The sequence below is a fragment of the Podarcis filfolensis genome (assembly GCF_964270895.1).
Source record: "Podarcis filfolensis genome assembly, chromosome: 1".
Classification (NCBI taxonomy): Eukaryota; Metazoa; Chordata; class Lepidosauria; order Squamata; family Lacertidae; genus Podarcis; species Podarcis filfolensis.
The window spans coordinates 132,800,097-132,826,218 of record NC_139604.1 but is presented as its reverse complement, the minus strand read 5'-3'; the positions used below and the strand labels follow the sequence as shown (position 1 = coordinate 132,826,218).

Sequence of the window (26,122 nt, the reverse complement as noted above, 5' to 3'; positions counted from 1 at the left end):
GAGACATGAGGGTTACATTAGGAAGAAAAGGGGGGAAGAGGTGGAGGGGGCCATGGTGGGTTGGGCTGGAGTCGGGGGACAATGTTTCTATTTTACTTAATGTATGTGTGGGGTTTTGTGTCAGTGTCGCTTGTGCAGGTTCTCTTTGCTATCCGCTTGTGTTCCTTTGGTGGTGAGAGATTGGGGTTGGCCAATGTGTGTGGTTGTTCGTTTGTGATTGGCTGTGGTGAACTTTGTTTTTTTTTGTGTGTGGGGTGAGTGATTTGGATCAGGTTAGCCATATTGATTTGTCTGCTGTTGGTGGATTCTTGTTGTCATCTTGCTGGGCTGTCGAAACAAAATAAAAAAATTCCTTCCAGTAGCACCATAGAGAGCAACTAAGTTTGTTATTGGTATGAGCTTTCGTGTGCATGCATACTTTTTCTATTTTTATTCTGTTTCGACTACAGGCTACCTACCTGTAACCAGAACTATTGTTGGGTTGTGTATGTGATAAAGGGGAGCCATAACAGGGTGAAGGCGTCTTCTTCTATTTGTCCCTATGTCAGTTTCAGTTTATTGATTAATTTTCTAGTTTCCCATACTATTTGGTACCATTGATCCATGCTTACTCCTGACAGGTCTCTCCAGTGTCTGGTTATGGTGTTTCTGGCTGCTGAAAGTAGGTGGGTTATGAGTTCTTTGTGATGTAAGTGGGCATTATTGTCTTGGAAGATGTTTAGTAGGGCCAATTCTGGGCTAACTTGCTTAGTTATTTTGCATATTTCTCGTATGGTGGTTGTCCAGAATAGTTGAATTTTGGGGTGGCCCCATTGCCTCCTGTGGGAGAGAGTTCCACAGTCCATGCGCTGCGTGAAGAAGTACTTTGCCCCACTTTGCAGAAATACAAATCCTGCGGGTTGCCCGGGACTCTGCGGTGCCTTTTTGGCAATGAAGAGCCGGCTACAGTTATTGCAAATGAACAAACGAACAAAACACTGATCACAGTAATGCAGGGGAATCATGCTTTGGTGCAACAAAGAGAAGGATAGTATCTGCGGAGCATTTTAGGGAAGACTGGGGTGGGGTTTGCAACTGGCATAAACAGAGAAAAGGGTCACCGTGATGAGAAGAGGAGAAATGGAGAGGCGCCTACTGTAGGTGAAGGCTCTCTATGCCCCAGGACCATGAAGGGGAAAGAGAAAGAGTGTGTGGATGGAGGACATACCTGGGGCATGTTCGTCTCCAAGGGCCGGTTTTCGAGCTCCTCCTGCAGGCGCTGGCACCTCCTCTCCTCCTGCAGGAACTGGCGCTGGAGCTGCTGGTACTCTTCCCAGGGGACCACAGGGCAGCCTTGCTGCTGGAGGTCGCGAGGATGCTGCGACGGGCTAAGCATCACGCTGGAGCTCGAGTGTAGCAGCTGCTGCGCGAGAGGAAAGGGGCAGGAGGGAGGGGGTTAAAGGACGTCTCGCAAGGACACGATACGATAATCTTTATTGTCATTGTCCCATACGGAACAACGAAATCGAAAATCTACATCAGACATTCAGAAACCAGCAAGACTACCTTAAACGCGTTTAAGGCCAAAATCGCATTTGAATAGAAACTGTTACTCAGGCGGCTAGTCCTAGTCTTTATAAGCCTGTACTTTCATCCAGAAGGCAGAAGCTGAAAGAGATCATTTCTGGGGCGTGCACTATCCTGTACTATCTCTGCAGCTTTCTTATGGCACCTGGAAGCATAGATTTGATCCAAGGTAGGGAGAGTGCCTCATAAGATCACACAGAACACCAATATCCCTGCTTAATCGCCGAGATCATCTGCAGGAGTGTCACTGGCTGTTCCTTGCGCTGGGCGGGAGACTGGTTTGACAATGAGCAACCAAGCCTTTAGGGTCACAGGTCTGCTCTTTGAAGCTCTGTGTCCCCCGTCCCCCTCCCACTTTCCCCAGAAAAAAACTTTCTAATGCTGAATCGGAACAAACAGCAATTCGAGTATTCCATGGATAGCTATTTGTTCCGATTCAGCAGGAAAGAGTGGGTTTTTTTGGTTTTTTTGTGTGGAGAAAGCACCAGGGCAAAAAACAAAACAAACTGTTCAGACACGAAGTTTTAAAGCGCAGGCCTGTGGCTAGAAAAGGACGCCTGGAGAATTTACTTTAGAAATCATAATTATTGATTTATTGTGGATTGATAATTTGTTGAGTAATCTCCCTTGTACATAGTGGAAATGTTAAAATATCGTGCAGGAATTGGCAAGTGGATAGCTGATGGTTAAGGATTATAAGTTACAAAAACAAAAAAACTATTGCAATATAAGGCTAATTGTAAGGAGTGGAATGTGAAGTAGAAATAACTGGGAAAATAATGCAGCAACAAGAGGAAAATATGGACATATCAAAAACGGAGTGCGGGGAACCAGTTTTTGGATTTTTTAAATTAAATTTGCTTTAATTTGTGGTTGATTTGTTAAAAATTGAAAAATCGACAAAAACAATTGTGCAAAAAAGAAAATAAAATAAAAGAAAAGAAAAAAGAAAAGAAAAGAAAAGAAAAGAAGGAAGTCTGAATGAGTCCAGCAGCTCTGCAGGGTTTTGGACCAGGTGTCTGTCTGTCTGTCTCTGTCCTATCTCTTTTTGCACCTGGTCTGCTTTTAAGTGTTTCATCTTGCTGGCTGGGCAAGGCTGGCTCTGCGCACGGACTCTGGAAGAATGGGGGATTCTCTCTATTTCCTTTCTGCTGCTAGCTACAGGGCTGGCTGTAAGGGTTTGGCTTTTGTGCCTACGCAAAACCTCTGGAACCAAACCTGCAAGTAAGACGCAATTATGCTGCACTTAAAAACAAAAAGCATTTCTCAATCGCAGCAATGTTAGAAAGCACACATTCACTGGCATTCTGTGTGGAAGCCCAGAAACCCCTGGGAACTGCATTTCCCAGTGACCTCAGAAAATCCAGACATGCAAACGTCAACGTGCTCATTCCAAGAAGGGCATGCAAAAAACAAGACCATGGACGTGACCAACGGCAACTGTCACAAATGGCATTTCCAAGAATGAAAGAACAGAAAATGGGATCTCAGAGCCACTCTTCATTCCCACCGCCCCAAAAAAACTGGTTTCGAGTTTAAGAGATCTTACCCAGTATTCCTTGTAAGATCAAACTTAAAAGCTAAGGCTTAACCTTTTTCTTTCTGAGCCTACAAGAATCAACACTGATAGCCAATATCCTTCCATTTCCCCTTTTTGCCCATTAAAATGAAGAGCGGCTCTTTCACACAAGAGGCAGGCCAATCGTCTTTCATATTAATTCTTTAAAGAAATACCGTATTTTTCGCTCTATAAGACACACTTTTCCCCTCCTAAAAAGTAAGGGGAAATGTGTGTGCGTCTTATGGAGCGAATGCAGGCTGCGCAGCTATCCCAGAAGCCAGAACAGCAAGAGGGATTGCTGCTTTCACTGCGCAGCGATCCCTCTTGCTGTTCTGGCTTCTGAGATTCAGAATATTGTTTTTCTTGTTTTCCTCCTCCAAAAACTAGGTGCGTCTTATGGAGTGAAAAATACGGTAGATGGAGGGGCATTAAAGGCATGGCGCTGAAGAGCTTTCTCTCTCACACACTTGTTCTCTCTCTCTCTCTCTCTCTCTCTCCATGCATATGGGCTTATGGCAGTGGGAAAAGGTTTCCTCTACCTTCGCCGGCTACGTCAGGCAGAGCACTGCGCTCCTCTCTGCTAGCTCCAGCCACCGAGGTCTGGGCACAGGTTAGCCAGGAGTGGGGAGAAGCACAAGGGGGAAGAGAAGGTTATGGGGCTTCCGAGGTAAGGAGGAGTCAAGGGAGAAGTTTGCACAGGGGGGACAAGAAGACAAACCAAAGGACAAGGAATATTGCACAGAAATCAGAAGAGCTGAGGTGGGGGAAGAGACACAAATGGAGCATCATTTTCAGGTCCACGGCCCACAACAGAATCGCAAACAGGTCAGGAATGGGGGAGCCCTGATAAACTACAACTCCCATGATAGCTGTTCACAAGAGCATCTCTGCAAATGTAGTAAACAGGAACCTGATACTTTGCAGCATATTTTCTTCTCTTGTGATTTTGGCATTTATGCCAGAAGACAATTATTAGAGGCCTTACAACTCAACAGGCTCAATTCTGCACTACCAACGGTTCAGGACCTGCTCTGGGACAGGAATGATCAAATTACTTTAATAGTGGCTGAATTTTTTGGGTGCTGTCCATGTAGAAAGGCTGGGCCATTATAAAGAGATTTAGTGGTTCTTAATTGATGGGTGATGTAGTAGTGTTGCATTGTATTATTGATGCAAATTGATTTTCTCTGGAGTTAAAGTTCTGACTGGGACAAACCTAATAATAATAATAATAATAATAATAATAATTTATTATTTGTACCCCGCCCATCTAGGCAGCTTTCACAAAGACCAAAAGTAAACTAAGATGTCACACATTAAAAACTTCCCTTAAGGGCTGCCTTAAGATGTCTTCTGAATGTCTGGTAGTTGTTTATCTCTTTGACATCTGATGGGAGGGCGTTCCACAGGGTGGGCGCCACCACCGAGAAGGCCCTCTGCCTGGCTCCCTGTAGCTTTGCTTCTCGCAGTGAGGGAACTGCCAGAAGGCCCTTGGTGCTGGACCTCAGCGTCCGGGCAAAATGATGGAGGTGGAGATGCTCCTTCAGGTATACTGGACCGAGGCCGTTTAGGGCTTTAAAGGTCAACACCAACACTTTGAATTGTGCTTGGAAACGTACTGGGAGCCAATGTAGGTCTTTCAAGACCGGTGTTATGTGGTCCCGGCGGCCGGCCCTAGTCACCAGTCTAGCTGCAGCATTCTGGATTAGTTGTAGTTTCTGGGTCACCTTCAAAGGTAGCCCCACAAAGAGCGCATTACAGTAGTTCAAGTGGAAGATAACCAGAGCATGCACCACTCTGGCGAGACAGTCTATGGGCAGGGAGGGTCTCAGCCTGCATACCAGATGGAGCTGGTAAACAGCTGCCCTGGACACAGAATTGACCTGCGCCTTCATGGACAGCTGTGAGTCCAAAATGACTCCCAGGCTGCGCACCTGGTCCTTCAGGGGCACAGTTACACCATTCAGGGCCAGGGAGGACCTTGTTACGTTGAGCTCGTATTTTGCACCATTTGTATACGGTGTCTGTTTGATAATGTGTTTGCTATGCCTAATAAAGGATATTCAAATTGATAGCTGGTCACGGTGTAAGCTTTAGTGCAACAGCAACCACAAGTTAGGCCTCCCTGCCGCTGCTCAACCCTGATGGCTGTGCTCTACACATAATGCTGTGCTCAGAATCCGGCTTCTTCAAAACTTCACCGTGTCTTCCTTGTTCTGCCATCTCCCCCAGATAAAGGCAACCAGCTCAAGTAAGAAGAGCAGGATCAGGCCAGTGGACCACCTAGTGGTGGAATCCTGCTTGCCCAGTAGCCAAACAGATGCCGGTGGGAACCCTGGAAGCTGAATCAAAGCGCAGATCAGAACCAGATCCTGCCGTTTCCAGGAACTGGAATTCAGATGCATTTTGCCTTGACGTTGGGGTGGAGCGTAGCCATCAAGACTATCACCTGAACGAGCTTCTCCAGCCCCATTGCCCAGCCCAGACATGGAAATCCAGCTTTGGGGGCCTTCTGGCAGCTCCCCCACTTTGAGATGTGAAGCCACAGAGAACCAGGCACAGGGCCTTCTTGGTGGTGGCGCCCTCCCTGTGGAGCGCCCTCCCTTCCAAGGTCAAGGAAATAAACACCTATCTGACTTCTTTTAGAAGACACCCAAAGGCAGACCTATATGGGGAGTTTTTTAATGTTTGCAGTTTTATGTGTTTTAATATTTTGTTGGAAGCCACCTGGAGCAGCTCGGACAACCTAGTCAGATGGGTGGCATATAAATAATAAAATAATAATAATATTAATAATAATAATAATAGTAATAATTAGTAACCATTGATAGCCTTATCCTCCCTGAATTTGTCCTATGTTCTTTTAAACCCATCCAGGTTTCTTTTGTCTCTTCAAAGTGCTCTCACAGCCCTCAAACCAAGTCTTTCCTTCAGAGAAACCTTGGTAAAGCCCTGGCAGAACCCAATCTCACCAGAGTGTTAGCAAGATCCCCTTCATTTTGCTGGGCATTGGTGCCATAAATCAGGAAGTGTTCTGACTCTCCTTCCTCCTTTCAAGCTCTGCCCTGGCCTTAGTGTGGTGTAGTGGTTCAGAGCGGTGGACTCGTAATCTGGTGAACAGGGTTCGCTTCCCTGCTCCTCCACATGCAGCTGCTGGGTGACCTTGGGCCAGTCACACTTCTCTGAAGTCTCTCAGCCCCACTCACCTCACAGAGTGTTTGTTGTTGGGGAGGAAGGGAAAGGAGAATGTGAGCCGCTTTGAGACTCCTTAGGGTAGTGATAAAGCGGGATATCAAATCCAAACTCCTCTTCTCCAAGGAAGAAAAGTGTAGCAATCAGATGGGATTACCATGAGGAATTATAAAAGATACATCAAGCCATCGTGTCCACGATGAAGACATTGTGTTGACTGGGTTTGATATATTGACGATCATTTCTGATTAAATCCCATAAGATTCTACATTCGTGCCCTTTTCATGCCCTTTTGACTCTACTGCCCATTTCTCTCTCCTCACATGTCACGTACACAGCAGTACACAGCAGTTGCTTTGCCAAGAAGGCATCCTGGGCCATAAAGATAGTGGGCAAGTTACTTTGATGTAGTTTTCTTATATCTTAAGATGTTAATCTTGGAGCCAGGAAACAGATCTCACATGAAGGGGATAGTGATCCGGTCTTTCTGGCCATCCTTCTTATCATGTTTATTTCTCACCTCTGGGGTTGCCAGATGCACCCCTTTGTAGTTTTCAACTTATTTACCCCAAAATATATGCATGCTAATTAGTGTTGCAGTGTAATTTTTTCCCCACGTGGGGTTTGATGAAATGCTCAGAGGAAATATGATTGGTTCTTACAAACACTGTGTAAAAGATTCTTTTGCTAATAAAATGGCCTGGTGAGGGGTGTGGTTTACGCACTTTCTCCGAGAGCCTTGCTGGTCAAAGCCTCGTGTCTTGTTTTTAATCAGGGTCCAGTCCTTCCTTTACTTTGCGAACGCAACAGAAAAGCTCACCACTTTCCGAGTGAGACTGTTCCACCGTTGAACAGCTCTCACTGACCTTCTTCCAGGTGTTTATGCCCACGAAGATTAAGTTCAAAAACCGAGGTTCCACTGTACTGCCTTTCTACACGGAAGTCCCATATAGATATTTATCTTTTATTTTTTTATACATTTCACTAATTTTACAACCATTTTACCATTTTAAAACTTTACTTCCTTTCCCCTCTTTCTGCGGTTCCTTAAATTCGTTTTGAATATCTTCTGCATATCCAAATTAACGTAATTTGATCATTTATTCATCTAAATATATATTCTTATAAAATTGCCGGTTATTACAATAATAATAAGTGTAGATATTTGTCATCACTGGTAGCTGTTGACAGATCTGTCCTCCCTGATTCTGTCTATGTGAAACTGGTGCGTTAACTCCTCTTTGGAAAACTCAGCCAAAGGCCTCTTCTTTAGCTGTATGTATTCTGTTGTGGGACAATCCATCTCATAAGGACCGCCATCTCATACAGCCCTGGAGTCCCCTTAGATCTGCAAGCTCAAATAAATAAATAAACCCCTGGCCTAAATCCTCAAGCAAAACGATTCCCAGTTCATTTCTTTTCTGTGGAGCGACATCAGAAACGCACCATCTACTGAACAGACCTCCATCACCTGTTCGTCCCGTTTGACCTGCTTCTTCCGTAGGCCTTCGTTTTCCAGATTGACGGCTTCCAGCTTGCGCTCAAGGGAACTCATCTGGCTGATCTGTCGGGGGATTTAAGGCTCGTTTTAGGAAAGATGAGGACAGAGCGGGATTATTTTGTTCGGTTAGCTTGTTCCGCTATGGCCAAGCACCGGTCTACGTCAAAATAGGTGAAGTGCCTACAGGAGGATATTTCCCTGCATCCAGACAGCTCCCAATAAGAGCCAACATGTGCTCTAGTGGAGACGTTCTTGGAGCAAACTGGTTGCTCCACTGTGGATCCTCTGCATGGATCTGATGGAGGGGGCAGGGCTGAGGTACAGTCGTACCTTGGTTCTCAAATGGAATCTGTTCCGCGAGTCCGTTCGACTCTGAGAACTGTTCGCAAACCATAGAATCATAGAGTTGGAAGAGACCACAAGGGCCATCGAGTCCAACCCCCTGCCAAGCAGGAAACACCATCAGAGCACTCCTGACATATGGTTGTCAAGCCTCTGCTTAAAGACCTCCAAAGAAGGAGACTCCACCACACTCCTTGGCAGCAAATTCCACTGTCAAACAGCTCTTACTGTCAGGAAGTTCTTCCTAATGTTTAGGTGGAATCTTCTTTCTTGTAGTTTGGATCCATTGCTCCGTGTCTGCTTCTCTGGAGCAGCAGAAAACAAACCAAGGCGCAGCTTCCCATTGATAGATAATTTATTACGGTCAAAGACCAGCTCGCATAACACAATAAAAGCAGCGTTCATAAAAATAAAATACCGTATTTTTTAGTTCTATAAGACGCACCAGACCATAAGGCACACCTAGTTTTTGGAGGAGGAAAACAAGAAAAAATATTCAGAATCCCAGAAGCCAGAACAGCAAGAGGGATCTGGCTTCTGGGATAGCCTCTTGTTGTTCTGGCTTATGGGATAGCCGCGTGAAGCCTCTTCAGGGCAGCGGGATGAAGGCTCCCCCTGCCCGGAAGAGGCTGCGCGTGGCTAAGGCAGAAGCCAGGACAGCAAGCGGGGCTCCGTTCCTGTCCTGAGGGAGAGCTGTGCAGCGCCCCTTCAGTGAAGCGGGAGGAGGAACAGAAGGGGCTCCGTTCCTCCTCCTGCTTTGCAGGAGAGGCGCTGCGCAGCTCTCCCTCTCTGCACAGTGCCATTTGCCGCATAAGACGTACTCACATTTCCCCTTACTTTTTAGGAGGAAAAAAGTGTGTCTTATGGAGCGAAAAATACGGTATACAATCAGAGCAGATTGCAGCAATAACTCATAAGTTAAAATTGAGACGTATACATACACCCGTACAACTGAGATTTGGGCTACCATAAAAATTGACCCTGAGGCACCCCAAAGGGATGACTTCAGCATTTCCCTAGTAAGCTATTTTATTCTAGAGGATGATCTGTGCCTACAAATCTGGGCGCAGAATCTGGCTACCAGCCAGGTCGTCTTGTGATCTTTGCCTAAGAATTAAGTTTAGACTTGCAGCTTCCAATTGGCCGCAGGAGCTTCCTGCACTCGATTGGAAGCCGCATCGGCCATTCGGCTTCTGAAAAACATTCACAAACCAGAACACTCACTTCCGGGTTTGCGGCGTTCAGGAGCCAAAACAGAGTACCAAGGCATTCGAGAACCAAGGTACGACTGCACTGCTCATGTAAAGTAAGGTATGAAGCCAAAGAACACCCCATCCCAAAAGATGGTGACAGAGAAGAAGAAGAAGAGTTTGGATTTGATATCCCGCCTTTCACTCCCTTTAAGGAGTCTCAAAGCGGCTAACAATCTCCTTTCCCTTCCTCCCCCACAACAAACACTCTGTGAGGTGAGTGGGGCTGAGAGACTTCAGAGAAGCGTGACTGGCCCAAGGTCACCCAGCAGCTGCAGGTGGAGGAGCGGAGACGCGAACCCGGTTCCCCAGATTATAAGACTACCGCTCTTAACCACTACACCACACTGGCTTCAGAGACATGAACCGAGAACATAAGAGCAAAAAAAGAGAGCTTCACTGCTGGATCAGGCAAACGGCCCATCTAGTCTAGCATCAAGAGCCCTCTCTCCTCCTGTAGTGTCCAGAAACTGGTATTCTGAAGCACTGCTGACTCCGAATGTGGAGGCAGAGAATAGTCGTAATGCTTAGTAGCCATCGATAACCCTCTCCCCCGTGAATTTGCTGATCTCTAGGAAGTTCACAAGAGGAGTGTCAAGACAAGAGTCTTCTCTATCCCTCAACTTCTCCGTCCCTCATCTTCTATAGAGCTGTAGCCTTATTGGACTTTACCGATTGGTTGGGTGAGCGTTGATCCCGGACGGGAGGAAGGAAGTCAAATGACACCGAGGGTTGGTTCAGAGAAAGAGTTTATTCTGCTCTCCGGATAGCAGAAGGCACTTGCGTGGTCAGCTCACAGCAAGTCCAAAGAAATGAGAAATTTCATGCAGTATATATATCCTCCAGGCACCCTCTCCCCCTTCCCCAGGAATCCAGCCACGTCAGCTTGTACACACAGGTTGACATCACAGATGTTCCTGCTCCGGTACTCTTAACCATAAAAGGGTGTTCCTCTTCCGGTACTCTTGACCATATAAGGGTATTCCTGTTCCGGCACTCTTATCTTGGGGTAAGAAGGTCACCAACTCTCCTGGCGCTGTTCCCGGACTAGGTCTGTGTGTCAGAGTGTGGTCAGGATGTAAGATAAGACCCAGATGTGCCATCCCTGCTTCACTGGAACAGTCAAGGCCATACATTGCCGTCAGGGACTGATAAAGGAGAGAGCTTTGAGCACTTGTTTATACAGCTGGGTTTTGGCTCAAGAGCTCAAGTTAAAGCATTTTAGAAATGCTCCCTTGGAGAAGGAAAAATGAGGATTTTGGGGGCCGTTTCAGACTGACTGCCCAGTCAGGTTTTAGGTTTTGGAAACCCATTCCTTCAGAGCAACTGCTATTCAGAGGTATCCTGCCTTAGAACATGCAGGGCTGTATTCAGAAATGCTTCTTTCGAGTAGGCCCCTTGAAATTAAGGAACATCACTAAATTTCATCCATTCATTTAGAAAGGTCTACTACAGGGTGTTGAGATTTCCATTCCACCTTAAGGAGCAGACGTGTGGAACTGTTGCATGTCACATGTCTGTTTACATTCCAGCACAGCTTGCTGGCAACTTCCGTTGTGTACAGCTTTTGTTTTTCCCCGTTCTCTCTGAGAAGATGAGAGAGAGAGTCGACATGTTTCTTTGCCCTGATTTATGCTTAATAAATCTGTAGTTGTAGTATGCTTCCACAAGCCTCACGCCTATTCTGTGTATGCAGTTTGATCTGCTGATAGTGCGCCCTGGCTTTGAAGCCCGGGTCACTGAATTATGTCGGAGCAGAGGCGATGGGTCTTCGCAGTGGGATGGCTGGAAGGAGACGGCCCAGCCAGGGCTGGCCAGCTGGCCTCCCGGCCCTCTGCATGTCGACACAGGGGTGCCCAAACTTTTTTCAAAGAGGGCCAGATTTGATGAAGTGAACATGCATGAGGGCTGACCAAAGTTGTTGACTGCCACAGGGGCCGGATTAAACTGACCGGTGGGCCGGATTAGGCCCCTGAAATGGACTTTGGACATACCTGGTCTACTAAGACCTGCAGAACATCCAGGTGGTATTCAGCCAGTCAACCACCCGGGTCAATGGCCTTATCCCAGGCGAATCTACCTACAAAACTGTAAACAGCAACTAGTTGCCTGTGGCGAGCAAGGACCAGCCTCAGGTGACCAGCCCAGAAAACTATTGGAAACTGGAAGAGAGATGCGTAGGTTTTTGACGGGGTGTGTGCTTGAGTGCTTATTTTCTTTGAAGTCACCCAGGTGGCCCAAATGCCACAGGCCTGTGTTAACATAAGCAGCAGAGTACAAACTTGTTTTAGCATGCACAGATTTTGAAGGAAAAAAAGAACAAGATAATACATTTGAAGACCGGACTAATTGAGTGTTCCTTGGGAACAATGTAAGGGTTTATTCGCCACCCCATAACTTTTTGTATATGTTGCAAGCTGCTCAGAGGGGCTGGGGTACAAATAATAAAATTATTATTATTATTATTATTGCCTGTAACTGACCTTCCAGTTGGCTGAGGCCAGCTCCTTCTGAAGCCTCTCGCACTCCCTCTTCAGACTCCCTTTCTCCTGCTCAATGGCGTTCACGACCCCCAAATGGCTTTGGTGTTTTACGTGCTTCTGGGTCAGGATGGTGGATTCCAGCTGACGGATCTGGCAAGAGAAGAGGCCAATTCACATGCTGTTTATAAGGATGTTGGGAGAAGTGTGTGTGTGTGTAGGGGAGACAAACCCACCAGGAAAGCATTGTAGGCTGGTCTGATGGCCAACTTCCATGAGCCGACTTTATGGGGAGTGTCCACATGCATAGCACAACCGCATCTTACATTTAACCCTCACAATTTCAACCCACAACAATCGCATCTTACATTTAACACACACAATTTCAACCCACAACAACCGCATCTTACATTTAACACACACAATTTCAACCCACAACAACCGCATCTTACATTTAACACACACAATTTCAACCCACAACAACCGCATCTTACATTTAACACACACAATTTAAACCCACAACAATCACATCTACATTTAACACACACAATTTAAACCCACAATTTCAACCCACAACAACCGCATCTTACATTTAACACACACAATTTCAACCCACAACAACCGCATCTTACATTTAACACACACAATTTCAACCCACAACAATCGCATCTACATTTAACACACACAATTTCAACCCACAATTTCAACCCACAACAACCGCATCTTACATTTAACACACACAATTTCAACCCACAATTTCAACCCACAACAATCACATCTTACATTTAACACATACAATTTCAACCCACAACAATTGCATCTTACATTTAACACACACAATTTTAACCCACAATTTCAACCCACAACAATTGCATCTTACATTTAACACACACAGTTTCAACCCACAATTTCAACCCACAACAACTGCATCTTACATTTAACACACACAATTTCAACACACAACAACTGCATCTTACATTTAACACATACAATTTTAACCCACAATTTTAACCCACAACAATCACATCTTACATTTAACACACAGTTTCAACCCACAACAACCGCATCTTACGTTTAACACACACAATTTCAACACACAACAATTGCATCTTACATTTAACACACACAATTTTAACCCCCAGTTTCAACCCACAGCAATCGCATCTTACATTTAACACACACAATTTCAACACACAACAATTGCATCTTACATTTAACACACACAATTTTAACCCACAATTTCAACCCACAACAATTGCATCTTACATTTAACACACACAGTTTCAACCCACAATTTCAACCCACAACAACCGCATCTTACATTTAACACACACAATTTCAACACACAGCAACTGCATCTTACATTTAACACATACAATTTTAACCCACAATTTCAACCCACAACAATCTCATCTTACATTTAACACACACAGTTTCAACCCTCAACAACCGCATCTTACGTTTAACACACACAATTTCAACACACAACAATTGCATCTTACATTTAACACACACAATTTTAACCCACAATTTCAACCCACAGCAATCGCATCTTACATTTAACACACACAATCTCAACCCACAACAACCGCATCTTACGTTTAACACACACAATTTCAACACACAACAATTGCATCTTACATTTAACACACACAATCTCAACCCACAACAATTGCATCTTACATTTAACACACACAATTCCAACCCGTACAAAGGTCGAAGGTCAGCTGGTTGAAATTCCACAAGTTAAATGCAGGCAAGGCAGGAGAGCTTAAAGGCTCTTTTTGCACCGGGTTTCCCCAGCATGTGGTTCCAATCAAGGTTCTGCCTCCGGCCCTGCGCACCTCTGGCATGCGGCCCCAGAAAGTTTCCCACAAGATCTGAGAAAGGTTCTCTATTCCTCCACGAGCAAGATATTTACCTGCTAGATACGAGGACGGAGGGGCACGACACGCACACCTGGAAGGAATTCCCCATTTACCTTCTCTCTGGAACGAGCGAGATCTGAGCTGGCGCTCTGGAGCTCTTGCTGGAGCCGCTCCTTCTCCTGCCTCAACTGCTGCTGGTCCTGCTGGGCCAGGAGACCCACTTCGTCCCCCCAGCACAGCTGCTTCTGCTGGCTCTGCAGCCCCGCCGAATGCACGGCTGCTTCAAGGGCCCGATTCTGACAGCAAAGAGCACACATGGCAAAAGGTCAGAGCGCCTGCGGCACACGGCTAGGGAGAGAAGGGCTGCAGGGCCCGGGTTCTGCACTGGCTCATTCTTGTAGCCAGGGACAACAAACAACAACAATAACAATAATAATAATAATAAATTATTTGTACCCCGCCCATCTGACTGGGTTTCCCCAGCCACACTGGGCGGCTTCCACAATGACCAAAAATACGCTAAGATGTCACACCTTAAAAAGTTCCCTGAACAGGGCTGCCTTCAGATGTCTTCTGAATGTTAGGTAGTTGTTTATCTCTTTGACATCAGATGGGAGGGTGTTCCACAGGGCGGGTGCCACCACCGAGAAGGCCCTCTGCCTGCTTTGCTTCTCGCAATGAGGGAACCGCCAGAAGGCCCTCGGAGCTGGACCTCAGTGTCCGGGCAGAACGATGGGGGTGGAGATGCTCCTTCAGGTATAGTGGGCCGAGGCCGTTTAGGGCTTTAAAGGTCAGCACCAACACTTTGAATTGTGTTTGGAAATGTACTGGGAGCCAATGTAGGTCCAAGTGAGAGATAACTAGAGCATGCACCACTCTTTTTTTTTTTTTTTAAATAATATTTATTAAAATTTTTCAAAAATACAAAAAATATCACTTTACGGGACTCCCCCCTTCCCCCACCCCTACCATATTCCCCTTTCATATTGTTGGCCAAACAAGTTCCCCATTCAAATTGAAACTTAATTTGTTTTACAGTAAAAAAAAAGAAAAAAAAAAAAAAAACCCAGTGTTCTTTCCCCAAGACCCACCCCATGTCATTCCACAATTTCCATTTTTTAATAAAAGAAGCACCCCAGATAATAGAAACAGAAAAGGTAGAGAATAAAAAAAAATATAATGAATAATAGACCAATTCAGCAAAAAATAACCAAGTTGGCAAGCCTTTGGAGTTTTAGTTCTCCCCCCCCTGTCCCCGGTTTAATTTCCCCCTGACCATCAACCCCTGGTGTCTGCCTGGAATTCTTAAGACCATAAATCACAACTTTTCCCCAACTCCTTGCTGGCTTTTTCTTTTTTAAAATTAAAAATAAATTTTTTTGAAAATCAAAATTATTATTATTATCATTATTTTTCAAAACTTTAACTTCAGTCTTTAATAAAACTGTAATAGAACTCCCTCCATTGTTCTTTCCAGGTTGTAGTCTGATTTCCCTTTGTTCCGCTGCTAAAACGTTGTAGTTCGAAAGTTTGGTAAGTCTGCAGGGATGGTTGTTATTCAGGGGCAAAACCTTACGTTCAGTCCCTTCCTTTCTTCAATAGAAAAATCTATTGTCTCCTTTAAAAAAACAAAAAAGAAAACACCCTGAAGACGAGATGTTATTTCCGTTTTGCAGCTTTCCCAGAAGATAACCAGTCCTGTAAAGTTCCATTGGTGTTTTTCCACTTTCCCAATCCTTGTAATGTCCCGAAACTCCTCAAGGGGGATTGTTGTATCTTTGTTTCCTCTAATCCAAAAGTCAATTTGTTATCCATATTCGCCATTTTGTATCCAAATTTTAACAAGTTGTAGCAAATTGTATCAAATTTAACCAGCCAAGTTCTCATAATAAAATCCACTCCGCTTTTCGACTTTGACAGCTATTTTGACAGCTGTCAAGATCTCCGACTCCTTTCACCAGGCTCTCTCTTCAGTCACCCCGGTTCCCAGGGGGGGGGGTTGCGTTTCCCTTCTCCAGTTCCTCCTCCAGCACAGTTCTTGTAGTTCCCCATCGTGAAATTTTGGATTTTTATCAGCAATGCAAGCCTTTTTGGGTCTTGGTTTCCCCGTCCTTGTTTTGGAAAGTTTACAATAGGGAGGGGACTGACTTCCTTTTTGGATCCCCCCCGCTCGTATCCAATTCGAAAAAAAAAATTTTTTTTTTCCTCCTTTTGAACCCGATTTCCAAATTTACTCACGGGTTGTTGTTGAAAAGTCCGAATTTTCAATGGAAGAAGTCAGCGCTCTCCGCCGAATGGCATGCGGCTTCGCTCAGCAGGGGAAGCAGAGAACTCAAGGCACCACGCTTCTCCCCGGCACCCGATCCGTAGCCTTTAAAAAGGCTCCTTCACGAGTCGGGAGGGCGCTAACGGTGCAAGCCGAGTCTCCATGTCCACGGCCTCCGTGGCCGTGGTTTCTAAGGGTCCCCGCATCGCCGGTGCGGTAGAACCCAGCCCCTGCCGAGCAGACTCCCTCCGGAGCTCGGAGGGAGTCCGCCATTCGGCGATGGCGCCAACCCGGAAGTCTAGAGCATGCACCACTCTGGCCAGACAGTCCGCGGGCAGGGAGGGTCTCATCCTGCGTACCAGATGGAGCTGGTAGGCAGCCGCCCTGGACACAGAATTAACCTGCGCCTCCCTGGACAGCTGTGAGTCCAAAATGACTCCCAGGCTGCGCACCTGGTCCTTCAGGGGCACAGTGACCCCATTCAGGACCAGGGAGTCCTCCACACCCGCCCGCCCCCTGTCCCCCAAGAACAGTACTTCTGTCTTGTCAGGATTCAACCTCAATCCATTAGCTGCCATCCATCCTCCAACCGCCTCCAGACACTCACGCAGGACCTTCACCGCCTTCTTCATGCACTGCACAGTTAAACTGTGGAACTCCCTGCCACAGGAGGCAGCAATGGCCCCCAACTCGGATGGCTTTAAAAGAGGACTGGACAAATTCATGGAGGAGAGGGCTATATCTCTTCTTAATTTTACTCTTCTTAATTTTTCCCTTATGCTGCTGTTCCAGGTCACATTCACTTGGGTAAGATAAATGCATGTTGCGGCTGCATTTGGCATAGTCTGTTTTATAGAAAAGGACACAACACGATTTCCTCCATTTGTGGTCCAAGATTAGAAACTTGTATTGTTTCAACTGGGACATCTCGATTTTATTGTTTCATTAGGCAGTGCAGAAATTGCTGAAGACCCTGAAGAAAACCTTGGATAGAATTCAGAATGTTGCTAATGCGCTCCTGATTAGATTAGACCAGACCAAATTTCCCAGAATGGAGGCTTTCAAAATGCATTTCTACCGAACGACAATCCTCCCTTCACCACCCAAGATTGAAACATAAGGACTAAACATTCAGTAAAATTGTTTTTTGAATGCTTCTCTGAGAGTGGGCATTATTGTAGAACAACAATTAATTTCATCAATTGTTTGAATCCCAAAGTTTTATCTGTGAACTGCCCTGAGACCCCTCGGTATAGGGCGGTATATAAATTCAATTAATTAATAATAATAATAATAATAATAATAATAATAATAATAATAACAACAATAAATATCAATGACTACTAGCCACGAGGACTATTATCTCTTTCTGCAGCTAGAGGCAGAAAATCCTCTAGGCAGTGAAGGTCCTGTGTGAGTGTCTGGAGGCGGTTGGAGGATGGATGGCGACTCACAGATTGAGGATGAATCCTGACAAGACAGAAGTACTGTTTTTGGCGGACAGGGGGCGGGCGGGTACGGAGGACTCCCTGGTCCTGAATGGGGTAACTGTGCCCCTGAAGGACCAGGTGCGCAGCCTGGGAGTCATTTTGGACTCACAGCTGTCCATGGAGGCGCAGGTCAATTCTGTGTCCAGGGCGACTGTCTAGCAGCTCCATCTGGTGCGCAGGATGAGACCCTACCTGCCTGCACACTGTCTTGCCAGAGTGGTACATGCTCTGGTTATCTCCCGCTTGGACTACTGCCATGTGCTCTATGTGGGGCTACCTTTGAAGGTGACCCAGAAACTACAACTAATCCAGAATGTGGCAGCTAGACTGGTGACTGGGGGCGGCCACCGAGACCACATAACACCGGTCTTGAAAGACCTACATTGGCTCCCAGTACGTTTCCGAGCACAATTCAAAGTGTTGGTGCTGACCTTGAAAGCCCTGAACGGCCTTGGTCCAGTAAACCTGAAGATGCGCCTCCAACCCCATCGTTCTGCCCGGACACTGAGGTCCAGCGCCTTCTGGTGGTTCCCTCGCTGCGAGAAGCCAAGTTACAGGGAACCAGGCAGAGGGCCTTCTCGGTGGTGGTGCCCGCCCTGTGAAACGCCCTCCCACCAGATGTCAGAGAGAACAACAACTACCAAACTTTTAGAAGACATCTGAAGGCAGCCCTGCTCAGGGAAGCTTTTAATGTTTGATGTATTACTGTATTTTAATATTTGGTTGGAAGCCGCCCAGAGTGGCTGGGGAAGCCCAGCCAGATGGGCATGGTATAAATAAATTATTATTATTATTATTCTGCTTGTGCATTCTCACAATGGCCAACCAGATGCCTCTTCTGGGAATCCCATAAACAGGACCTGAGTCAACAGCCAGGCAGCTGTCTCCTCCGTGAATTTGTCTAATCCTCTTTTGAAGCCACCCAACTTGGTGGCCATCGCTATATTTATTGGGCTCAGGAGCCTTGATCAAATGAGGACCGAGAGAGAACGAAAACCCAATGAACTCCGCAAATGGAGGCTAGCAATAAAGCAAGCAAAAGAAGAATTTAAGAAGGAAGTTTGCTGAAGCCAATTCAAGGCTCACCTTATCATTGCTGGTCTGCAACTGCTTGTGTAAGGACATCACTTCCTGCTTTAGAGCCTCCTTCTCCTGATGAGACACCCTGAGGTCAGACTTTAGTCTGGACACCTGGGCATTCTGGACAGCGTCATCAAAATTCTGCATCTGGGGGGAAAAAGTCCCGCAGTGGAAGATCACATTGATGTCAACAAGGGCACTTACTGGATCTCTTACGGTCTTCAAATAAAACATCCTGAAGGTCCCAGGCCACAGAGAGGTTAGCCTGGCCTCAACTAGAGCCAGGGCTTTTTCGGCTGTGGCTCCGACCTGGTGGAACGCTCTGTCACAAGAGACTAGGGCCCTGCGGGACTTGACATCTTTCCGCAGGGCCTGCAAGACGGAGCTGTTCTGCCTGGCCTTTGGTCGGGGTTCAGTCTGACTCCCTCTCCCCTTTCATAAGAACTTGCATGAAAGTGGCCTCCCAATTTTTCTCACAGGTCCATATAAGTTCAGCACAAACAGTTGGATCTGGTGAGCATTCAAGGTCCCCAACCCTAATCTGCGGGTTGCCATCTGATTGGATTTTATTCTGATCCTGATCTGATTTGAGGGTGTATTTTAATTGATTGTCTGATTTTATGTTAATGTGTTATACATTTGATGTTAGCCTGGCTTCGGCTGCGGAGGGCGGGATATAAGTAAATTTATTATTATTATTATTATTATTATTATTATTATTATTATTATTATTATTATTATCTCCAAACCAGCAAGGGAGAAATGCAGGGCAGGTGGGCGGCCCCCTGAAACCCACAACTCCTATGAAGTCCCAACCGGACAGAATCAAATTTGCCGGTAAATTCTAGCTCAGCCATTTCAGGGTTTTGAAGTGTTCTTGTTGATGTGTAGGCCGATAGGAACACTGTGCAGAGACTTCAGAAGCAAGAAGCCAACACCGCAAAACACACACCTTGTCTTGCGACGCTGCCTTCTGAGTTTTCAGAATCTGATTCTGGTGCTCCAGAGATGACTTCTCCTGCTTCAGGGAAGCAACGAGATCCTCCAGAAAGGCCACTTTGGCTACCTGTAATATAAACGCCAGGAACTAACAGCAGCAGCAGAGAAAACAGGTTCCCCTCTTTACTTTCAACTTTCTTGGGCACATGAAACTAATTATAATTATCTTGAATTTCTGCTTATCCCTCAAGAAAGAAGGGCATTTTCGCTGGCCAGGTTTCATTCAAACCCATCAAACCTCCTTTGGGGTAGGTTCTCGGGAATGGTGGAAGGAGATAGAATTTGCCCATGTGAAGAGTTTCCAGCTGGAAACTCTTACTCACATCGTTCTTAAATGTAAACTACCGTATTTTTTGCTCTATAAGACTCACTTTTTCTCTCCTGAAAAGTAGGGGTATCCCAGAAGCCAGAACAGCAAGAGGGATCACTGCTTTCACTGCACAGTGAACCCTCTTGCTGTTCTGGCTTCTGAGATTCAGAATATTTTTTTTTCTTGTTTTCCTCCTCCAAAAACTAGGTGCGTCTTATGGTCTGGTGCGTCTTACAGAGCGAAAAATACAGTATATGCTGATCTCTGCCAGCAGTTTCTAGATCAACTCTGCATCCCCAAATGGAAACCAGAGTTGGAGGTCACACATTTTCTATTACTGGGGAATGATCAGGAGCTCACCAAATTAGTGGCTAAATATCTTTATTTGGTTTTTTGTCACAGAAACACATTACAGACATCTGATCTCCCTGGAGACCTAGAGATGCTAGACTTTTTCGCCTCTTTTCATTTGACAAATGTTCTGTGACGCTGGGGAGGTGGTAATTGTGTACTGATTTACTATGGATGTTTGTAAAGGTAAAGGGACCCCTGACCATTAGGTCCAGTCATGGCTGACTCTGGGACTGCGGCGCTCATCCCGCTTTACTGGCCGAGGGAGCCGGCGTACAGCTTCCGGGTCATGTGGCCAGCATGACTAAGCCGCTTCTGGCAAACCAGAGCAGCACACGGAAACGCCGTTTACCTTCCCGCCAGAGCGGTACCTATTTATCTACTTGCACTTTGACGTGCTTTCGAACTGCTAGGTTGGCAGGAGCAGGGACCGAGCAATGGGAGCTCACCCCGTCACGGGGATTCGAACCGCCAACCTTCTGATCGGCAAGTCCTAGGCTCTGTGGTTTAACCCACAGTGATGCCAATAAAAGGTTTGATGATGAGATGATGAGAATATAAAGAGAGCACATGGGAACCATAAAGAGCTGCCTTGCGCTGAGCCGGGCCACTGGCCCAGCCAGTCATCTCTACACGGACTGGCAGCAGCTATCCAGAGTTTCCGCTGCAATGACCCTGTCAGTTAGGTTAGGCTGAGAGTGAGCAGCTGATCCGAGGTCCTACCCTCAGAGCTTTGTGGGGATTTGAACCCTGGTCTCCCAGGCCCTAACCCAGCACTCTAACCACTACGCAACACTGCCTCTTGATGTAGCATTGTTGTAAACTCTCACCTTCTGCGCACATCTGTTCAGCTCCTCGCTGAGGGCTTCCTTCTCTTTCAAAAGCTTCTCGTTTTTCACAAGGACGCCGGAAAACTCATTCTGGAGGTCAGAGAGGTCCGGGCATCTGGGAATCTGTGGAAAGCAGACATGTTTCAACCTGGGGGCACCTGGTTCTTCTCTGTGCCCTCCCCAGGCTGGGCTGCCATGGCAGACCATGAGGATGGTCAGCAAGGGAATCTATACATTTTAGAAAATACTTGTAAATATTCCTAATGCACAGGGGTGGTTCGTACACCCATGGGCATCCCTTGGTGGATTTGCATCACTTAGATTTATAGTATTGCCCCTAGAGCCAGGCAAATATGTCAGTTTTGGTGTCTCTCATTTTTCGAAGCTTAAAATTTAGTCCTCTACAATTCAGAGTCAGATTGCATTAAAAAGAAATTTCATGAAAATTCAACAACATTTTAGTGTGAATTTCCAATACATACTTTTTTAACGCAAGTTGGAGCAATACACACATTTTGGCAAGGCAATTTCCCCTAATAAAACACATTTTTTGCATTTTGTGGTCGCTCATAGATGTAATCTTATGTCCACTTCACCCTGGAATATCCATCTTTGTACACATTACTCGGCAGCACTGCAAAGTTCGGAAAAGTGCAAATTTTGAAAGATGGGTGTGTTTCATAGAATCATAGAATCATAGAGTTGGAAGAGACCACAAGGGCCATCGAGTCCAACTCCCTGCCAAGCAGGAAACACCATCAGAGCACTCCTGACATATGGTTGTCAAGCCTCTGCTTAAAGACCTCCAAAGAAGGAGACTCCACCACACTCCTTGGCAGCAAATTCCACTGTCGAACAGCTCTTACTGTCAGGAAGTTCTTCCTAATGTTTAGGTGGAATCTTCTTTCTTGTAGTTTGGAACCATTGCTCTGTGTCCGCTTCTCTGGAGCAGCAGAAAACAACCTTTCTCCCTCCTCTATGTGACATCCTTTTATATATTTGAACATGGCTATCATATCACCCCTTAACCTCCTCTTCTCCAGGCTAAACATGCCCAGCTCCCTTAGCCGTTCCTCAGGCGTTTCGGTCCGCCTGTTTCAGGAAGTGCAAATTAGCTACACTCGGACTCGCTCTGTGGTCATTGTCCCACAGAAAACAAACTAGGGTTCCTGTTGGGCACTTTGTTTTACAGGTGAAACTCAGAAAATTAGAATATATTGCTCTATTTGCAGTCCTTGTTTTGCTGATTTCATTTAATATTCTAATTTTCTGAGATTGTTAATTTGGGGTTTTCGCCATAATCATCACAATTATAACAAAGGATTGACATATCTCACTTTGCATGTCATGAGTCTATCTCATATATTAGTTTCACCTTTTAAGTTGAATTACTGAAATAAATGAACTTTTCCACGATATTCTAATTTTCCGAGTTTCACCTGTATATTTCTGGGTCTTGGCTTTTATTCAATATTCCTACCTGGGTAACAAACTATTTGTGCGGCTTCTCATGACACTGTTAGGATATTCCGTTCCATCTTAAGTACAGGCATGACTGTTGTGTGTCACATACCTCTTTACGCTCCAGCACAGCTTGCTGGGAACTTCCGTTTGTGTATAGCTATTGTTTATGCCCTCACCTGCCATTGCCCCTCCCGCACCCTTGAGAAGGCTTACCTGCTTTCCCTTTTCCAGCTCCTCCTTGAGGAAGTAGTTCTCCTGCTCCAGAGCAAGGGCCTGAGCCCTGAGCTGAGACAGCTCCATCTCCAGCGTCGAGGACTGGGAGCAAAGCAGCAGGAAAAGTTAGGATGGCCTAGCCTGCCCAAGGCTCGTTCACATATACATTGCGCACAAAGACACACGTATAAAATGTTCAACTAAAGAAGAATGGCAAGAAAAACTGATGGACTACGATGAAATGGGAAAGCTAATTGAAAAACCTGGAGATAAGGACAATAGAGACTTTAAAAAAGACTGGGAACCATTTATGTTGTATTTACAGAAACAGTGTAAAGAAACAAAATACGGTCATATCTCAGGTTACAGACCCGCTTCAGGTTGCCTTTTTTTGGGTTAAAAAAAGGTAAAGGTACCCCTGCCCGTACGGGCCAGTCGTGTCCGACTCTAGGGTTGTGCGCCCATCTCACTTAAGAGGCCGGGGGCCAGCGCTGTCCACAGACACTTCCGGGTCACGTGGCCAGCGTGACAAAGCTGCCTCTGGCGAGCCAGCGCAGGACACGGAAACACTGTTTACCTTCCCGCCAGTAAGCGGTCCCTATTTATCTACTTGCACCCGGGGGTGCTTTCGAACTGCTAGGTGGGCAGGAGCTGGGACCGAACGACGGGAGCTCACCCCGCCGCGGGGATTCGAACCACCGACCTTTCGATCGGCAAGTCCTAGGCACTGTGGTTTTACCCACAGCGCCACCCGCGTCCCTTTTTTGGGTTACGGACCTCCAAAACCCAGAAGTACCGAAACGGGTTACTTCCGGGTTTCAGTGGTCGTGCATGTGCAGAAGTGCTAAAATGCACCTTGCACATGCGCAGAAGCGCCAAATTGCAACCTGTGTGCGTGCAGACGCGCCGCTGCGGGTTGCAAACGCTGAGCGGGTTTGCGGGTTGCAAACGCTACAACCTGAGCGTCCACTGTAAAAAAATTCCTTCCAGTAGCACCTTAGAGACCAACTAAGTTAGTTATTAGTATGAGCTTTCATGTGCATGCAAACTTCTTCAGATTCACTGAAACAGAAGTCACCGGCTTAAGGGTTCCAAATACCATGAAGCAAAACACAGAGGGAAAGAGATGATGGATTCACTGCCTTCACTGCTCCTACTGAGCCACTGTTAAAAGTTGCTGCTCCCCTGGATCGCTCCTAAAAAGGAGATTCCTCAAACAGCAATCGACATCCCATAGAGAACACAGAAAAGGTCTAGAAGATCAAATCCCTGCTGAATTACCCGCAGGGTTACCAAGAGGGAACGTAATAATAAAATTTACAAATGAGTACTTCACAATCAATAGCTCTACAAGGTTGCTTTTCTGTTTCCTCTGGCAGGACCTCATTATAAATCGCCAAAATACCTGGATTTTCCAGTTTTCCAGTTCCTCCCGGAGCCAGGAGCCTTCCCTCTCCTCCGGCACACCCTTCTCTGCCTCTTTCTGCTGAAGGACCTTGCGCAGCCGTTGGTTAAGATCTTGCGCATCCACCTGCTGGGGAGACGTTTTTCGGTCAAGCTCTGCATTCTCAAACTCCAGCTGCTGATTCCGGGCTTTCAGTTCGGAGGCCTGATCAGAAAACAAGAGCCCAGGAAAGAAATCAATGGCAAGGAAACCCTACTCCATAAAAAAAACATTACACACAACAGATGTTTGCATGACCCACTATGGAAGATACTCAATTAAATCCAAACTAATAATAATAATAATAATAATAATAATAATAATAATAATAATAATTTATTTATACCCCACCCATCTGGATGGGTTTCCTCAGCCACTCTGGGTGGCTTCCAGCAGAACACCAAAATACAATAACCTATTAAACATTAAAAGCTTCCCTAAACAGGGCTGCCTTCAGATGTCTTCTAAAAGTCTGGTAGTTGTTTATCTCTTTGACATCTGCTGGGAGGGTGTTCCACAGGGCGGGCGCCACTACTGAGAAGGCCCTCTGCTTGGTTCCCTGTAACTTGGCTTCTTGCAGCGAGGGAACCACCATAAGGCCCTCGGCACTGGACCTCAGCATCCGGGCAGAATGATGGGGGTGGAGACGCTCCTTCAGGTATACAGGGCCGAGGCCGTTTAGGGCTTTAAAGGTCAGCACCAACACTTTGAATTGTGCTTGGAAACGTACTGGGAGCCAATGTAGGTCTTTCAGGACCGGTGTTATGTGGTCTCAGCAGCTGCTCCCAGTCACCAGTCTAGCTGCCGCATTCTGGATTAGTTGTAGTTTCTGGGTCACCTTCAAAGGTAGCCCCACATAGAGCGCATTGCAGTAGTCCAAGCAGGAGATAACCAGAGCGTGCACCACTCTGCCGAGACAGTCTGCGGGCAGGGAGGGTCTCAGCCTGTGCACCAGGTGGAGCAGATAGACAGCTGCCCTGGATACAGAATTGACCTGCGCCTCCATGGACAGCAGTGAGTCCAAAATGACTCCCAGGCTGCGCACCTGGTCCTTCAGGGGCACAGGTACCTCATTCAGGACCAGGGAGTCCACACCCGCCCACCTCCTGTCCCCCAAAAACAGTACTTCTGTCTTGTCAGGATTCAAGCTCAATCTGTTTCAACAAACTTGATGAACTTGACCCTGCAATAGTCGGATAGTCATTGAGACCTCCAGTGCTCCCTTGCTGCACCTGTGCCTTTTGGCGTGTCCCCCCGGGGGGTGGAACCAGCCTCTTTGAGCACCACTGATTTATAGTGTCTCCTCACAAGGATACAAAATGAAGACTCAGCTAAGGGCTTACCTGCTTTTTCAGGTTCTCGGCCATTTTTTGCACCGCAACTTTCTCTTTCTGCACAGACTCCATTTGCTGCCTGAGGTGAACAGAAATGTTACTCCTTAATATGCAGCAACATTGTCATTTGCCTTAAATAAGCATGCATGCGTGTGAAGGGAGCATGAGCGCAAAGGCACCTTGGGCAGGAGCATGAATAACAGTGAAAACAGCAGGAGCATCTCATAGCAGCTAAACTGAATCCTGATTGCTTAGGCCAGGGGTCCCCAAACTAAGGCCCGCGGGCTGGATAAGACCCGAGGGACTTGTTTATCCAGCCCGTGGCGACCTCTGCCGCCCGCTCTTACTGGCGCTGCGCGGCTGCCCCCTCCTTCCAGGTCGGAGAAGCACCGGAAATAGCTTGTGGCCATGCGCAAGTGTTATTTGGGCATGCGCAAGCATTATTTCAAGTGCACATCCGGGTCCGAGGAGGCCTGTGCACATGCGCACATGCTATTTCTGGTGCTCCTCGTGTTATGTACTGAAGTTCTCACCCTGGGCCAGCAGGGGGATACTGTAGATAGTTTTCACTCAGGTCCACA

The 26,122-nt window shown here is 46.4% G+C and overlaps 1 protein-coding gene across 28 annotated transcripts in view; it reads right to left on the bottom strand.

The window, feature by feature from the left end:
• Nucleotides 1-26,122, bottom strand: part of NIN (ninein) — a 134,733-nt gene that overhangs the window by 10,308 nt on the left and 98,303 nt on the right. For 6 of the 28 annotated variants that reach the window (XM_083608849.1, XM_083608853.1, XM_083608862.1 and 3 more), the window contains 10 exons: nucleotides 25,551-25,620; nucleotides 24,169-24,372; nucleotides 22,764-22,865; nucleotides 21,087-21,209; nucleotides 19,549-19,662; nucleotides 18,603-18,743; nucleotides 13,874-14,056; nucleotides 11,896-12,045; nucleotides 7,782-7,883; nucleotides 1,208-1,402 (listed from right to left, as the gene is read on the bottom strand). In XM_083608849.1, coding sequence (XP_083464975.1) covers nucleotides 1,208-1,402; nucleotides 7,782-7,883; nucleotides 11,896-12,045; nucleotides 13,874-14,056; nucleotides 18,603-18,743; nucleotides 19,549-19,662; nucleotides 21,087-21,209; nucleotides 22,764-22,865; nucleotides 24,169-24,372; nucleotides 25,551-25,620 — 1,384 coding nt within the window. Of the gene's footprint in view, nucleotides 1-1,207; nucleotides 1,403-3,666; nucleotides 3,728-7,781; nucleotides 7,884-11,895; nucleotides 12,046-13,873; nucleotides 14,057-18,602; nucleotides 18,744-19,548; nucleotides 19,663-21,086; nucleotides 21,210-22,763; nucleotides 22,866-24,168; nucleotides 24,373-25,550; nucleotides 25,621-26,122 lie in introns of all 28 variants that reach the window. The other 22 variants (XM_083608865.1, XM_083608854.1, XM_083608855.1 and 19 more) reach the window with 13 other exon arrangements.